This window comes from Rhamphochromis longiceps, linkage group LG13, assembly GCF_057381845.1.
Source record: "Rhamphochromis longiceps isolate RC_006_pf linkage group LG13, R_longiceps_female_GT1.1, whole genome shotgun sequence".
Taxonomy (NCBI): Eukaryota; Metazoa; Chordata; class Actinopteri; order Cichliformes; family Cichlidae; genus Rhamphochromis; species Rhamphochromis longiceps.
The window spans coordinates 13,195,024-13,212,283 of NC_140569.1; the positions used below are offsets into that span (position 1 = coordinate 13,195,024).

General features: G+C 38.6%; 1 protein-coding gene across 1 annotated transcript in view; it reads left to right on the forward strand.

Moving 5' to 3' along the window:
• The window catches only part of fmn2a (formin 2a), a 39,949-nt gene that overhangs the window by 18,142 nt on the left and 4,547 nt on the right, over positions 1–17,260 (forward strand). Inside the window, exons 8-14 of the mRNA XM_085427836.1 lie at positions 3,600–3,661; positions 8,343–8,434; positions 8,526–8,655; positions 8,755–8,901; positions 9,503–9,562; positions 10,235–10,355; positions 13,536–13,628. Coding sequence (XP_085283962.1) covers positions 3,600–3,661; positions 8,343–8,434; positions 8,526–8,655; positions 8,755–8,901; positions 9,503–9,562; positions 10,235–10,355; positions 13,536–13,628 — 705 coding nt within the window. The remainder of the gene's footprint in view (positions 1–3,599; positions 3,662–8,342; positions 8,435–8,525; positions 8,656–8,754; positions 8,902–9,502; positions 9,563–10,234; positions 10,356–13,535; positions 13,629–17,260) is intronic.

Sequence of the window (17,260 nt, forward strand, 5' to 3'; positions counted from 1 at the left end):
CTTGACACAACTTCATAATTCCCTGCAATTTTACAGATGGTTGTACGTGTAGAATCCCAGTATATCAGCAATTTCTGAAATACTAAGACCACTCCATCTGGTAACAACAATGATACCATATTAAATCACCTTTCTTCCCAATTCTGATGCGTGATTTGTACTTCAGCGAGCTATCTTGACCACGCCTACATGTATAAATGCACATGAGTTGCTGCCATGTGTTTGGCTCATTAGACAACTACATTAACGAGCAGTTGTAAAAGTTGCCAGTGAAACATTTTTGAACCTCATTCTTCTGACAACATCAAACCAGAATTATAAAACATCCACTACTTCTGATCATGACCAGATACTTTTATAACCCATCAGGTTGTGTCTTTGTGTTAATTGGCAAATGTTAGTATGGTAAGGATCTAGTCAACATGCTATTTGTCTCTGTTTTTATTATACAGCACATTTAAAAAAAACAAAAACAAAAAAAAACAACAGGAGCGTACCCCATGTAATTTCTAGTGAAAACAGATTAATGAATGAAAGTAAAATACTGCATAGCATATAACTTTTGTTTTTACATAAAAACTACTGTGGGGGTTAAACACCTGTTAAGAAATTGTTTAAAGAAACAAGATTAAAAAGATAAACAGACAGCACAGTCAAATAAAAGTAATAAAATCAAAGTAAAAATAATAAGAAATGTGGTAAACTTTTCACCTGCTGAACATTATTGTGTTTGTAGTGTTGTAAATACTACTTGCTGATATTGGCTTTGAGCTTAAAACACCACTGTGCCTGAGAGCAGCCAGAGATGCTTTTATTTATGTGCCACGAGGATGGTTCCTTCCTCTGTTTGAAGGTAGTACACAGTCATCCCCAGGTGTGTTGGGAAGATGCTAACTTCCAAACAAAAGTGAATTTCTATCAAAAGCGTACAAAAGCAGCATTTTGATACCATATCATCTCTAAAAAAGAAATAATTCTGCACACTGAACATAAGCAAACCCCATTGTATAGATCTTTTCTCTTTTTTAGTCTGCCGTGAAGTTAGAATGTTATTGGATTTGTTTTTACCAAAGCTATTCCAGTGTTTGGTGTTATCACAAGTTATACTGCTGAAAGGCATCTCTCTTCTCATCTGTTTCTTTTCTCTTTCATTTTGCATATTCTCTCCCCATCTAACATGCACATCGTGTTTCACAGAGACACTCTGTCGGATGAGTTGTCACCATCTTGTCTAAGCGGCTTTGTTAAAGTGAAGTCATTTTGGAGATGATGATGGCTACAGATGGTCTTCCTGTTTTAGTTACTCTCTGATTGCTCTCCAGTCTTTGCTCATCTGTGTCTAAACACTTCTCGTCATCTCCCCATCCTATTCAATCTTCTCTCAGTAAAGCATTTACGTTAGCTTCAAACCTTAACTCCTCACGAACAAGACATATGGTTAGGTTACATCAAAATAAATGTGTGCCACACAAACCAGCAATGTAGCAATAAACAGTTGCTCTCTGGGAGCGTTTTATCTGCAGCATCTTTAAAGAATCTGGTGGAACTAAATGTTGTTCTGCATTTCTGGTCTCGATGTTAGTCTTTGGTGCATCCATTTTAGGTAAGATTGGAAGGGCAAGAGAGGGCCACGCTCATCAGTACTGGTATTTATCTCCTATGTTAGGACAGTTTTGCACTACTACATAATTAGCACTGATTGGAAACTTCACTATGTCACTAGGAGATGAGAGAAAGGACATCTCAGTGATTTGGTGGACTACTTTCAAGTATTATCTACTTGTTCTGACATAACAGTGGGCCATCTTCTGTGCAGAAAGAAAATAATCCTGAATGTGTTTTTGAGCGTATATATGTGCTGTGTTATACAATGTGTTTGACTGATTTTTAGGTCTGAATAATTATAATAATTATAGCCTTAAAATACTCAATTTCCCTTAAATAACAAACCCCCAAAGTCTGTATAATAACTATGCTAATGTTTTCCCATTCCGGACATGATCTAATGTTCCCTTGTGCTATTAGAGGTTTAAGATAATTAAAGAATCAAAGGACGATTTGTTTACCAAAGAGAGATTAATTTGCCCAAACTTTGTAATTGTTCCTGTCAGTGTAGTGAATTAGTTTCGTTTCCTGTTGGTTTCGTGATTTTGGTCAATGACTAGCAAAGTCTTTGTAAATCTGAGATCTCTGACATGAAGAAAAACAACTTCTGAGTCATTGATTTAGATTGTGTCAGTTTTATGACGGCGCAATTGCTCAGTGAGAAGTCGAGACATTTTTTTGTTTTTTCCTCACAGCTGTTGTTGTTTGCTTTCAGACTTGGCCCACACTCTGCATTTTTCATAGGACACTTCCGTGCACTGTCGGCGTTCCTGAGAAGTTTTAGACCACCAGCCTCCGTCAGAGATGGCGGTTACCGGCGCCATGTTTGGGTCAAATGTGATAGTCAGGATAGACCTGGGCAGATGGGTCTGGATTTCAGTTAGAAGAGGTCCTGTGTCACCGTGACGATATGGTTTTCTCCTAAAAAAAAACAGTCTCCAGTCAAATAAGCCAGCCAGACTGGTTTGGATAGTAATGAAAACCAAATGGTTAAAAGAAACGAGTGGGAGAAATGGAAAAGGGCAGTTTCTTTGTGGCGGGTTTGGAAGAAACAGTGTGTGAAGAGGTCAGGAAGTGACAGCGAAGAACTAAAAAAAAAAAAAGGAGTTGATTTGCACTTGTAGAAGAAGAGTGACGAGATTAAAAAGGCAACAGAACTGCCTACAGAGAGAAAGTGATATCAGACTATTTCCACATGCTTGACCATCCTTTAGTTTTATATTTGTTATCATTTTCTTTGATCTTATTTTTCAGCTGTGCTGTAAAAGCCTTAAAACATCCTTCTGTATTCATTATCTAAGCAAACTCTGATTCAAAGTTGCTTTAGCCTCTGTGACCCTAGCCTTCACCCCTGTACCTCAGCAGCAATCAACAGATCAAAATATTGTGAGTGATTTTGGGCCCCTGCAGCATGGTGAAATACACATATAGGTGTCAAGCACTGCACTGGGTGATTGTGCGTACAGCAACACCTCAGCCTCAACACCACAGACCCCCGGGCTCTGTTTGTCTTTAAACATTTACTTTCAAAGGATTAATGCTCGAGGGCGCCAGGTCCTCGCGCCGAGACAAAAAGGCGACACCAGGAATTCAAACACAGGAGTTCAAACACAGATCTTTGTACCTTTGACAGGTTTCTAAGACCTCCATATTTATGTTTTAGTTTATGGCTCCTTGCATGCTATCGTCATGAGAACTGATAACTGTGCAGCTTAAAGCATACGACGTGTCACTTTTTGTGGGCATGAGATCATTTTTGTCCTTGTTTCATGGCACCTTCAGCCCCGGCAGGAAATGGTATTCTACCTTTGTTTGTAGTTGTTGTTTCAAAAAAAGAACCACTGTATAAACTAGAGATTATGAAATTGTCGGTCTGTTTGTGTTGGTTTGATTTCTGACTTGTTAATGGTGTTCATTCAAGGTAAAAGAATGTCATGACATGCTTTAGTGTTAACATTAACATTAACCATGTCACCCTCTCTTTCCATCCACAGCCGTTCTAAATATGGACAATACTGTTGTTGATCTGGAGACTCTGCAAGCCCTCTATGAAAATGTGAGTATAACAACAAAGACTTTGGAATCAAAGCTATTTTATATGGTCACAAAAATAATATAATAACATTTTTCTTTGCAAATGTTTTTACTTTAAAGGAAGGATGATAAAGGATCATGCGGACAGTGGTTTTCAATGAGTCAATAGACTAGTGAAAAGGCAATTTCCCAAGCTGAAATACATTTGGGAACTTTCCTGCCAATCCAGAATCGCATAAATACACAATGTTGAGCAACCAGCCCAGGAAAATTATACAAAGCAACTCCACCGACAGCTCAGGCTGATGTTGATGGCAGCATTCGCACAGGGAAAACCTTGATCTTTTTTCTTTTCCTGTGTGGTTTGCAGTAAAAGTATGAGTTTGGAACAGCTTGCTAGTGACAAATAGAATGATTTATTGTTGCACATTTCATGCCATATATCAATAACAAGCAATCATTCCATTATAGAATGAAACCCAAGAAGACTCATAAAGCAGTGATATCAACAAAATGGCAAAAAAGAAATCATCACATGTTAGTGTTGTTTTATTTTTCACTTGACTGAGGGTAAACCACAAAACACCAAATGTCATTCATCAAAATATATCTTTCCAACATTATCAAAGGCTGAACTTTTGTTTAAATTGTAGGGGTGAAAAAAAATCTGTAATTACATTATTGTGTAGCAACATTTCAGAGATGCCACTTTACTGCGAACGTATTTCTCTATCTAAGTCTTATTCCGTGTTCCACTTGAAAGGGGTGAACTGAGGAAATGTGCATTAGATACTAAAACAAACAGGCAAGCCACAAACTGTACTGGTATGTGTGCTGTTTGGCGACAGCGTCAGTCATGTGTAGGTCTGTCTGCTGCCCTGGAAGGGAACCAAAGCTTTTACGTAGTAAACATGTTTTCTACACTCTGGATCTGATTGACTCAACTTTTGTAATGCCCATGTGCAAAGGAAATGATAGTTGAGAAACTCCAGGATTTGTGTCAGAGCTTCGATGTGGTTTTAAAAAAGAGCCGACTACAGTGAGCTTTGCCAAGGTAAATCATATAATATTAGCAAAGAATTACAGAACTGTCATCAGTACTTCCCAATATGTCTCCATTTTGGCTGTGAAGACTTCCATTTATAGAGTAAATACATATTCATCAAGCTCGTCTGATAGGAAATCTCCCCAGCCCCAGTAGAAATGGTTCAGGGACCATTCGAAGTCGGGTCAGTAAATAATAGAACATGAAAATGAGTATGTTTTCCACATTTCAACTGTGATACATTTTTAAGATGCTGTGAAATTCCTGTGAATTACTTTTTGGCACAACTACACAGGAGAGGCCTAGACCTTTGGCTGCCAGAGGCATATTAATAATGTTGATCATGGGAATGAGACTGTGGCTTGAGACAAGCTGTAGTTATGAACCAATGTGTCATAACTCAGGATCAAAAGTCTTCTAACCTCTCCAGTCACCCCAAGACTTCAAGCCCTCTCCCTCTGCTTCTCCCCCTTATGGCCTAAGGCTATGTTATTGAGTCGCAGAGCCAAATTGTTTCTCTTTTGTATTGCGAGACTCCATCCTGTCTGTGGGTCTCCAGCCCCCTAAACCACAGTTGGCAGCACAGTCAGCCTGTCTTTAGGAATGTGAGGGGCTTCTAATGGTTACACCCTCACTCACTGTGCTAGGAGCTAGATCAGCCTTCTCTGCCTCACTCTCTGTTTCTCTCACCCACACAAACATGCTCACAAACAAACATGTTGACCCACACAAATTTGCACGTAGTGTACAGTATGAGGATAAAGACAGATGCACACAGAGTCGCTTAGTCTATGAGCTCCAGATTATAGCCACTCCTGTTCTTTGAACAAAAAGCCAGTGTCATTAAAGGGGTCACAGTGATAGCGGGACACTGCTCCCTACCCTCTAATATCAAGCCATAATCTGGCCCCAGACTAGTTGTCTCAAGTTCAGACTTCTTTCAGCTGGTAGTAGATAACAGAGAGGTCAGTGAGTCAGACTCTCCTAAACTTTTAAACAAGATATGATCACCTCAAACCCCATTTTGCATGGTATTGCTCTGAAAAAAGACTAGATATAGTTTACATATCATTACACAATGTAACTTGTCATTTGGGGTCGATTATTTGGCAGCTCAAGGTACAAAGTATCTCATAAATGTAGTTTCATTGAAAACTGAGTGACATAAATAGTGATTAAGGCCTGTCTGGCTCTGTTTAGCCCTGTACTAGAAACTTGCGTAATGAATACCATTTGGCTACCTCTAGTATTCTGGCATCACAAATATCATCCTACTGTACTTTGCATTTGATATTCCACATGGGACTGTATTTCTCATGCTAACCACCACCACAACATGCCCTAGCAATTCAAAGATCACACGCTAATGCCTACTTGTCCCCAATTACACCAAACACTGCTGGGCTCCACTGCTGCCCTTTGAAAAGGATCTGCTTTGTGTTAAATATATTTACACTTGAAAACATCTCGAGAGAAGGCGAAGGAGAGCTTGCCCTCACCGACAGAAGGCAGCGGTGTGCAGAATACTAATCTGGCCCTTCGTGCGTTTGATGCTGGTGTTTGATGTTTTCCAAGGATCCATGCCGAGGCCAAACCCCAGAGTAGGATGGAGAGAAACAGAGGATGAGGCCAGATTGCTGAGACTCAGACTTTGGGGGTCTAAGGGCTCTGGAGGGACTAAGAGAGAGTTTACATTTTCTTCCTGGAGATGGTTTTATTGTTTTGCCCCTCTGCGTCAGACACATTAAGATCTATTGTCTTTGCCTCTTGTGAAACGAAGGGGCATTTTTGGCTTGCTTTTTTTTAAACCACCTTGTATAAAACTGTGGTCCAGAGCCTGGCAGCAGGATAATAGTCAGGAATGTAGTCTGGCTGAAGGCAATACTTTTAGCATTTGTGAAACCTATACTGTATAGGCTGGCATATGGTTGAGTTTATGTACAAAACATAATTTGAGAATTCTTTTACACTTGAGATAAAGCTTCCAGACATCAAAAGGGAAGAAAATTAGGGCGGGTAGGGGGTTGTGAATGGCCTAAGACACGCAAATAAAGACTTCAATCCAACTGAAATGTTGCAGGGTTTGAAGTGCAAGAAAACCTCTAAACACCTTGCAACATATTTTTTCATGGATGAGCATTCAAAAGTTTCAGTGAGCTGATATCGGAGACAAATGGGGGGGGGGGGGAATGAAAAAACACCAGTACAATTATTTTTGCAAAACTCTACACTCTACGTCTAAGAAGCATCTATTGATATTTTTGTTCAAAAATCATTCAACATTCACATGCTGTTTTGGGAACATGTCCAAGTATAACTCCTTCTAATGTGTATTTTTTCAGCTATTACAAAAAGGCTCACTATTTCCAAGGGATGGACTTTAATTTGAATGTATGTTTTCACCACTTTGGAGTGCTGGGTGTGACTCAGAGGATAAAAGTGATTCAAGTAATATCCAAACAAATTCTTTTATAAAGCACTTAATACTGTTTCCTGTGCTGTCAGTGTCCCACCCATTTCTCTTACAGATGTGGTTTTTCACAGATTTTCTTCTTTAGTATTTTTCTTTAAATTTTGGTTTCCTGACTGTGACACCGCTACCCTTGATCCTTACCAAAATAAAGGAAATACATACACAGATATGTTTCAGCAATATCCATGCATGTTCTCTTGTAATCAAGCTGTGCAAAAGTCTTGAGTCGACCCTCATTTGTTTATATTTTCCTTCCAGTGAGCCACTTTAAAAACAAACAAACAAAAAAACAACAACTAACGGCTTAGACAAAAACTAATTGTTCTCACTTCTTTAGTTGAATCTACAGTAATGCCAATGTTAACACAGTTTGAAACCAGCATTTCTAAAAATTTTCTACCAACAACTTGATTCACAAAGTAGTATTAGCTTACAAATTTAAAAGTTCAGGACACAAAAGTGGCAGGTCTAAAGAAACAGGCCTGGAAAAAAAAACTCTAGAGCAGATAAACTTCATCTGAAAGTCATCTAATTAAGAAACAGTCAAAAATAAATATTCGCCAAAGACTTGACACAGGATCTGAGAAACTGATCTGGAACTTCAGTTGATGCATCTACTTTTCTGAAGCCTCATCAGAAATGGTCTCAGTCTGGTTGTCAAGAAGCCATTCTTAGGAAAGAGAAACAGGGAGAACAGGCTGAGGTATGCAAACTGCACAAGAGCTGACAACAGGTCTCATGGAGTGACGAATCAAAATTGAAAATTTTGGTTAAAATCATCAAAATGTTTGAATAAGGTCAGGAGAGTACAACACTGAAGAAAACATGGTGCTGTCATGGTTTAGGGCTGCATTACAGCTATCACTGTTGAAGATCTTGTCAAAATTTATGAAATTATGAACACTGATAATTACCCTCAGATTTTGATCCATCATACGATGCCATCTGGAAAGCATGTGATTGACAACAGCTTCAATTTTCAGCAATGACAATGATCCTAAAGATGGTGCCAGTGCATTTTCCTGTCACAGTATCAAGAAATGAGTGATGACTCGAGGCTTTTGTAGAGGCACTTTGTGTTTTGGCTAGCTTAGTTTAGGTTTAAGTAAAATAAAATAACCTTTTGTCAGCGTCATAACTGTAACCAATTTCTATTTCAACTTAATGTGTACTTTCTTTTGACAGAGAGCTCAAGATGATGAGATGGACAGCATTAAAAAGCACATTAAATCTGCCAAAGGCAAGGAAGATGCCAAACCACTAGACAAGCCAGAACAGTAAGAACTAAATACACCCTCTAAACTAAGTCTGTTCAATGTCTTGCTATTAAATATATGGCTTAAGTTGACTGGTCTTGTCCTTCGTCAGGTTTCTGTTCCAGCTATCACAAATCTCCAATTTCTCAGAAAGGGTGTTCTGCATCCTTTTTCAGTCAACCTTCCATGAATGTATCATTTCAATCCTCCGCAAAATTGAAATCCTTCAGAAAGTGTGCAAGGTGAGCCACTGGCCTTCTTCTCAGTTTGTTTTATTTCATGTCACTCGGTTTAGCCTTCATATCTTCATCTTGCGTGTCTGTGTGGTGTGTTCACCTCAGACTCTCCAGAGTAGTGAGGTCGTATTGCAGGTGCTCGGCCTGGTGCTGGCTTTTGGCAATTTTATGAACGGAGGAAATCGGTCTCGAGGGCAGGCTGACGGCTTCACCTTGGACATTCTGCCAAAACTGAAGGACGTTAAAAGCAGTGTGAGTACTGGAGTAAAAGCAAACATCACTTACTTTGCAACTGCAGATGTGTAATTCACAACAAACCTGGAAAGGACTGGATTAGAAGTGGGGGAGAAAAAAAATGTATAGAAGAGAGGTCTATCTAGCTTTGTTTAATTCACATCATGCAGTAAAGTATAAATAGGAAAATAATAGTTTTAAAATGGGACACAGGGTTTCAAAGGTATTCTCTCCAAGGGGTCAAGCCTTATGACCATAGCTGGGCAGATTTTGAGGAGAAGCAATCGTGTTTGCTCTGATTCAATATCACAGCAGACTCGGAGTGCCCTTGGCACTGCCATATAAGGACGCAATGGTTTGTGTTTTTGTAGTGGCGGACAGAGTAAGGTATCCATAAAGAACATCAAACTTTCCACCAACTCTTAAGTTATGACGGCCAGCCAAGCACAGTTGTTTTGTTGTAGTACTCTTCCAATGTCATGATTTATTCCTAACTTCTAAGGCTGCTGTCTCCATTCTTGTTTGCCCTGCACAAATTAAAACGTCCTGCTCCAAAATGATTAAATTAATAAATAAAGGGATCTTGGTTTATTTATTTGGATCTTTCTCTTTCTTTCAGGATAACTCCCAGAGTCTTTTGTCCTACATTGTTGCTTACTATTTAAGGCACTTTGATGAGGTATGTTTTGGTTCCTGTTTATTCGAATCACTTTTCTGTTTTAGTCTGATTTGCTTAGAAATCCTTCCAGAGCTCTCTTTTCATCTCCTCTCTTGCCAGAGGATACCATGGCTTATCCTTTATCAAATTATTTATTTTCCCTTTCCTCATTTACGGCAGAAACAAATCTCTCTCTACCTCTCCCTCCCTCTCTCGCTTTCCCGGGCTCTCTCTTATACTTCTCTTTCTGTCTTTCACTCTTCATCTCCCGCTCCTACTCTGCTTTGGTCTGGCTTCGTTCAAACCTGCAGTCTGTTCATTGGCACAGCATCCAAAGCAGCGCTAGTGTAAATAATTAGGTTCTCCAGATGAGATGAACTCAGTAGTGCAGCTTGCCAAAATCAACCTGCATGACATGGCTGTAGCACTCATTATGACCTGTCACTAATGCTGATGAGGAGAATTGACATGTGCTTTGTGACCCCGGCTTAATGGTCATTATCTGCTGTAGTTTTAGACATCTTCTCTGGCATGTCTGAACTGCTGATAAGTACATGTCGGTCCCTCAAGACATTTATTTAAATCTTGCCTTGTGTGTAAAGTATAGAGAGGCCCTCTTCCATTTGAGAAAGATTGATTTTGACATTGCAGTGTGTGTGTTTTTGCACATGTATGTGTGTTGTCTTTAACCAGGATGCTGGCAAAGAGACATGCGTCTACCCTCTGCCTGAGCCCCTGGACCTTTTCCAGGCTTCCCAGATGAAGTTTGAGGACTTTCAAAGAGATCTCCGCAAGTTGAGGAAAGACCTTAATGGTACAGTGATAAACTTACATTCCATAGTTTTCCTTCTTGTGGGCACATCCTAAACACAGTATTTACAAAATGCTTACAAGGTTGTAAACTTGGTTGTTCTGTAATTACTGCAAGTCTTATAGCATGTTTAAAATGACACTGCATTGATATTTATGCAACATGATAAAAAAAATGTATGAATTTAAGTGTTGCTTGCATAATGCAAAATAATTTTCCAGACCTGACCAGCTATGGTCATGTGTGGATTGCACAGGCCAGTCAACATTGAGATAGCATCTGTTTGTTGTACAGACAAGCTAACTGGAAGCAGATGTTACTTGTCAGATGTAGACTCATGTTGGACCTGGCGTACCTTTATTGTCGTCATGAACGAGAAAGAGAAATATAGACAGGGAAAGGTCAAGGAACTTCTACTACTGAGAGAGTCTGTTCAGGCTCTCCTCATTGTCCTGGAACTCAAAAATACAAATATGAGACTATTCAGAAGATAACTGCAGCTATTCATAATCACGTTTCCAAAAAAGTTGGACCACTGTGTAAAACATAAAATAAAAACACAATGAAATGATGTGCAAGTCATTTAAATCCTGCGTTAAACTGAAAACAATAGAAAGACAAATGTTATTTTAGGAATATGTGCTCATTTTAAATTTGTTACTCGTGACATGTTTTAAGAGATGGGGTGGTGTGGGTTGTTCGACAACTAGTTGAAGAACCCACTGTTAATTAGAGTAATAACATAGCTGGCTATATAAAAGGCATACTAGTAAGTTTTTCAGATGCAAAGACATAAAGGGATTATTACTCTGTGATACACTGCATGGATAAATAGTTAAGCCATTTAGGAATTAAATTTCTTAACTTAAAAAGAACAGTAAGACTGTTTTAGGAAGACTTAAACAAGTATTGAAAAAAAGTCAGATACTCTGGCCTCACTGGATTAAATACAGCCTCAATTCTATAGTGGAAATCAGCACACCAGCTCAAAATCACTTACAAAATATATTGTCAATAAACACAGTTAACTAAAACCACCATACAAGGAAAAAACATTTTTAAACATGATGATGAATCACTGGTGCCAACTCTTTACCCAAACATTTTAAAATGGACTCAGGCAATGTGGAAAACTGTCCTGTGACTCATAATCAACTGAAAATTATAGATGCTGGTCTTCAGGACTCAAGTGTCAGGGGACTGCCTAGCTTCGTCTCAGTGCATAGCTCAAAAGCAAGCTTTTGTGATACTGTAGGGGTGCATTAGTGAACATGGTATGGATACTTCTCTGATCTGCAAAGATTTGATTAAGGCTGATTAATATATACCGTATTAGGAGAAACATTAACCATCCAGATGACCCATTTTTCAGGAAAGAACTTACTTGTTTCAGCGACCCAACCACATTCTGCATGCATTACAATAGTAAAAGAATCTGGATGCAACTGGGGAAACTACATGTAACATGGTTAGTAATGACCTTTATTAACCATGTTTTTCACACAGGGTCAGCATTTAATCCTCAACAATAGTGTTTTGGTGACACAAATTATTATTATTATTATTATTATTATTATTATTAGACCTAGAAGTTGCTAAGAGTTGGAATGCTAATTTATCAGCTAAGGCTAGCTACCCTTGTTAGCAAGCTGTATTCATAAACTGCATAGGTGCAACCACATTGGCTGATTAGTGCTAAGTGAAAAAAACACCAGAATTTCACTCACCTAAGCCTTAGTGTTTAGATAATACAGTGAAGAAGTCCAGCTTAATCTCGAGCTGTTTGTGAGAGGCCTGTCAGTCAAAAAGGTCATGCCCCTGATTAAGAAGTCGAGGTGGAAGAAAAATATTCACCCTATTTCATGTTGTTATCAGGGGCAAAACTGGTCTAGAATATGCTTTTTGGTGCAGTAAAGAGTCACGTTTTTTTTGTTGTTGTTGTTTTTTTTTTTCCCCACTTTGCCTTGGCTTCATTTACCAGCTCTGGATCTTGTCCTTTAGTTTTGCTTTTTATATTTAAAATTTAAAAAGTCAGCACAGAATGAACTTGAATCAAGAAAAAGGGGGTTATGTGATAATTCCACAAACCATGGAGTTTGTGGAACAATAACTCTTAAGTGGGAACGCAAAAACACAAAGTAAAATAGGATAATGGAGAACTGTATTAATGTTATGTCACTACACATTAAGATCACAGGAAAAGGTTTGGATATTTGATAATGACAAGCCAAACTCACTGGCTGAGTGAAAAACATCTTAATTTATGCAGCATTTAGAAAATGCTCATTTTCATTATTCTTGCTCTAGAGGTGATTTTTTTATTTTTATTTTTTTTTAAAGTGTATCTTTGAGCAAAATGATGCACGTGAGTGTGTACTTGCAGCCTGATCGACTATTCCCTAAACCTGGTCTGTTCTCTATCATGTTTTATGTGTTTTTGCTGCTAAACCAATCAGACGCCTAAAACGTATTGCCAAATATTGTTTTTTCTCTGCTGTAATGATTCTTTAGGCTGTTCATTATTTGCAATTCATAAAGATGGAGTTGCTCACAGGGGAAACTGACTTTCGACCCCAGTGGCTGTGGCACATACTGGCCATACATAAATACATCATCACATGCTATACCTGCAGACCTCTTCATTACCTAGCAGAGGTAGCTGAGTGCTCTAGCAGACATGGGCTTCGATGACAGTTCCCAGAGGGGTTTTCCGATAAGTAGGCGGCGTAGAAATGGCCTTGGCTGGCCCAAAGGACATCAGCAAGTAATGCAGTGGAGAGAGAGCTTGCTTTGCCTTTTTGGCTGAGGCACCATATGGTCGATGAATTACCACTTGCCCAGTCCCGACCTCGTTGTTCCCTTAAGCGTCTCATGGCCTCTCCACCTCTAAGGCCTTGAGCTGAGCTTGTGTATCTGTTATGCTTGCAGATCGAGCGTAACAATAAGTTTCTCCTGGGATCAGACCGCAGGCCTTCCTGGTTGCTAGGGCTAACTTATTAGTCATTATGGGTTATTATGTCTTTGCAGACACTTATTCAGCAAAAATTCAGTAGAGATTTATTAAAGCAAGCTCAGCTAGGTTAAAGAGCACTGCAGATAATTAAAGCGCCAATGGTGGATAAAATATTTCTGTTCTGGAAGACTCCCCCACCCCCCTTATCTTCTAATCTTTTGTTATTTCAGCATGCTCTGCTGAAACGGAGAAAGTTTGCAAATTGTCCTCTGAAGAGAACCTGCAACCATTCAAGGACAAGATGGATGAATTTCTCAATCGAGGTGAGAAAACAACTGAATATGATTTTGTCTACAGTCTATTTGACTCGACTGTCAGTGAATTCCATTTAAATATTAAACTCAACAATGAACTGCAATGTTTGGATCTTTGTATCAAAAGCTTGATGTATCTTTGTATCTGTACCATAGCCGTCTATTACTGACAATCCACACCACTGCACTAATATGTTCCTTCATTACTTTAAACTAGGGCTGAACGATATATCGTATTTGCGATAATATCGCGACATGATCAAGTGCAATTTTCTAACCGCAAAGGCTGCGATTATACTCTGGACATGTCCAAATTCATGGGCTGCATCCTCCTGAGGCCGCATTTGTAGACCGATTACGTCACAGCGACGCGCCGAAGGCTGTCCAAATTACTACCATATCCCAGAATTCATAGCGCGGCCCAGCCAAACTCCAGTTTCCAGCAATGGCGGCCGCTACTGAGTTTTAAAATTACTCATACTAATCTTTCAGGGTCACAAAATAAACTTTTAACATATTTTCAGGCGAGAAAGTAGTTGTGTAAACATCAAATATCTGCTCGGTTTATCAAGATATCCCATATTTGCAAAAGTGCTTCGACGTTTTCAGAGGCGTCTGCTACCCACCAGCTCGACAGCTAGCCGGGAGCTCGAGGGTTACTGATGCGGCCGAGAACGGCACAACTCCCGGCACATCATTTTCAGATCACCGCGGAGTTTCGCTGCTCGGGTTAAACGTAATATATAAGTCACTTAGACAACCTAAAAATGTTATTGTTGGGCTTTTTTCAGTGTTTTGTTTGTTCGTGAGTAAATCAGTTTGGCTGAGATTAAAGTTATTAGATTAGATAAAATAAAACTTTATTAATCCCCCGGGTGGGTTCCTCCTTGGTTTTCACACAGCTGACTAAACGTCAAACAGAAAACTTATTAAACAGAAGTATGAGACAGTCGAGAATTTACACCAGTGTCTGGTTATATTTTAGATAGCAAGAAGCAGACGGCCGAGTTTATTAAACTCCACCGAGACAGCGGTGACGCTAATCAGAACTAGACCGTCCAATTTCACGCCTTTAAATTTTAAAGGCGTGTTTGTGTGTGTGTTTATACAATTGCTATTATGTTTGCACTTTATGTGTAATGTTACTGACTGCAGAGATCAGTAAGATGTGTGTATTTTTTATTTATTAGTTTTATTTATTTAATATTATTTTTTAATTGAATGACTGTCTAGTAGTTCACAGATGTCGAAAAACTGAGTGTGGTAAAGCCACTGATTTTTTTTATGTATATTTCTGCAATCTGCACATTGTACTGACTTTCATTTTAATGTTTACACCAGGGTTCCTTGTCAGCACTTTATGCTCAGATGTTTGTAAGCTAAAAATAAACTATTGTGTATGTTCAAATATACTGTTGTGATTGAAGTAGTTAAATAAAAATGTCAGTCATCAATTCATGCATCACCTCATGTCATCATAACAGAGGTCTGTCTTCCAGGAAAGAACAGTTTAAAATTAATGTAATATAGTATTGGCCATACTATATGATGTATTGCTTGTCTTTGTTTAATAATACAGAAGACAAAGACCTTAAAAAATAATCGCATATCGCATCGCAATCGCAATATTGGGGCAAAAAATCGCAATTAGATTATTTTCCATAATCGTTCAGCCCTACTTTAAACATAGTCACTGTAGTGTATTTGGAGTTCCATAAACACTGTTCTTCTGCTGAAAATCCTTGCCAGATCTGCAGCTGAATTTGCATGTTAAGTATCAGACCTTTCCATAGAAATAATTTACTACTTTAAGAGTGCATGCTTTAATTTAATGATTTGTGTGAGCCTATGTGACGCAGCTCATCCATCAGAATGATGCAAGTTGTCCATGCCTGCAAACACATTTAAGATCTGTTTCATACCGTTTTACAGTTGCTATACACACACAAAGACTCAGTCAGTGTAGTTTCCATAGGGACCTCTGTTTATTTCAGGGTGTATTGAATAATTCACTGATGTTGTTTCAAGTTTGCCTATCTGTTTTGAAAGATCATGACTGCACTTGGAGTCAGTTTAGGGTTTTTTTAATCGTGATCTCTGCCTAATAAAATGAAGCACTCTTGCTCTGACTCAAAGGGGGGAAAAAAAGTCTAAATTTGAACTTGTCATGTAGCTTCTTGCTGTAAATTGACTGCCAAGAGGAGAACTGTATAATGTGGCGTAAAACAGACTTTGGAAAATTATCTTTTTCATTAAGTAGACTTTGAATATTACTTGGTCTTTATTTGTGCACTCAGATGTAGAGGAATTTGACTGGAATAATGATACTTTGCCCTAGAGGTATTTGGATGAAAACAACAAAGGGTTTGGCCTCTGAGTACCGTGGCTGTGATAATAAAATTTGTGAGCTGCAAATTTTCAGTCAACAGGAAAAAGCTACTGCATTTTTGTTTAAATAGCATCAAAATCTACCCAAAATATAATCGTGTTTATTTGTCATATTCACCAGATGTCATGAAGTTGAGCTTTTATCTGTAATCTAACATCTGCATGCAGCAATATTAGATTATTGCAGTCTACTTCAAATGTGTAAGACTTACTGGATTTTTTTTTTTAAACACTTGTTTTAGAAAAACAAACCAATAGTCATTATTTATGTAGCACTGGCTTTGACCCTGGGTACATTCAGTTGACTGTGACCAATCTTCCTGAAGGACCCAACTTGCAGGCCTCTTTCCAACTGCTTTTGTATTCAAATGAGAGTCTAATACATAGCATATGTGCTTCAGCAGTAATGCTCACTGTCCATTTTAAAGGAAGTCTGCAGATGAAAGCATCTCTCCCATTTCCACCTCTCCCCATCTCCGTTCCTCTCTCTGTGCGTTTGAGAGAAATATGGGGGCTCTCTCTTTGATGCAAATGATGAGGTTTTTCCTCTGAGACCAGAATGTAAGCACTGTAACATGGACATGTGACTCACAAGGCTCCAGACGGGATTCTTGAGGTTCTTCCACTGCAGCAGTGAAAAAAGAAACAACAGCCAAATGTCTTATTTTTGTTATTTCTGTAATTTCTAAAAAGCCTGGGGTTAAACCGTTTCTGGCTCCACAGTTTAAACCGCTTTTGTTTATTTTCTGACCATGCAACTAACCACAGAATAACAGTGGGAGCGGACTTGTTGGAGCTTGGCTGTTTGGTCTAGCTCCATTTTCTCCACTCACTTCACAAATTCTCATGCATGCAGGCCTTTGATGGAGTCAATATGACTAGCAAGAGAGCACCGGCCATGTGATAATCTGTTTCTGATGAATGTAAAGATTACTAGTATGACTGATGACATACTCTTGCTACATTTTCTACTAACTGCAACCTAAGAAATCAAAGCAAATAAGCCAAGAATGTTAAATAAACTTTTAAACATCAATGCATAGCACATTATGGAAAAAAGAAATATTGACTTTAGATAGACATGTTGATGTTGTGCAACAATGCTGATGTTTTATATCTTTAAATAACCTTTTTTTTAAGTTTTCCTCTTTTGTTTGATTCTCTCCCATAATATCACAATATCTTAACAACATCACAATAAGATTATTAGAAAAGAGCAAACTATATAGACTTGATACTAAATCATTCGGCAT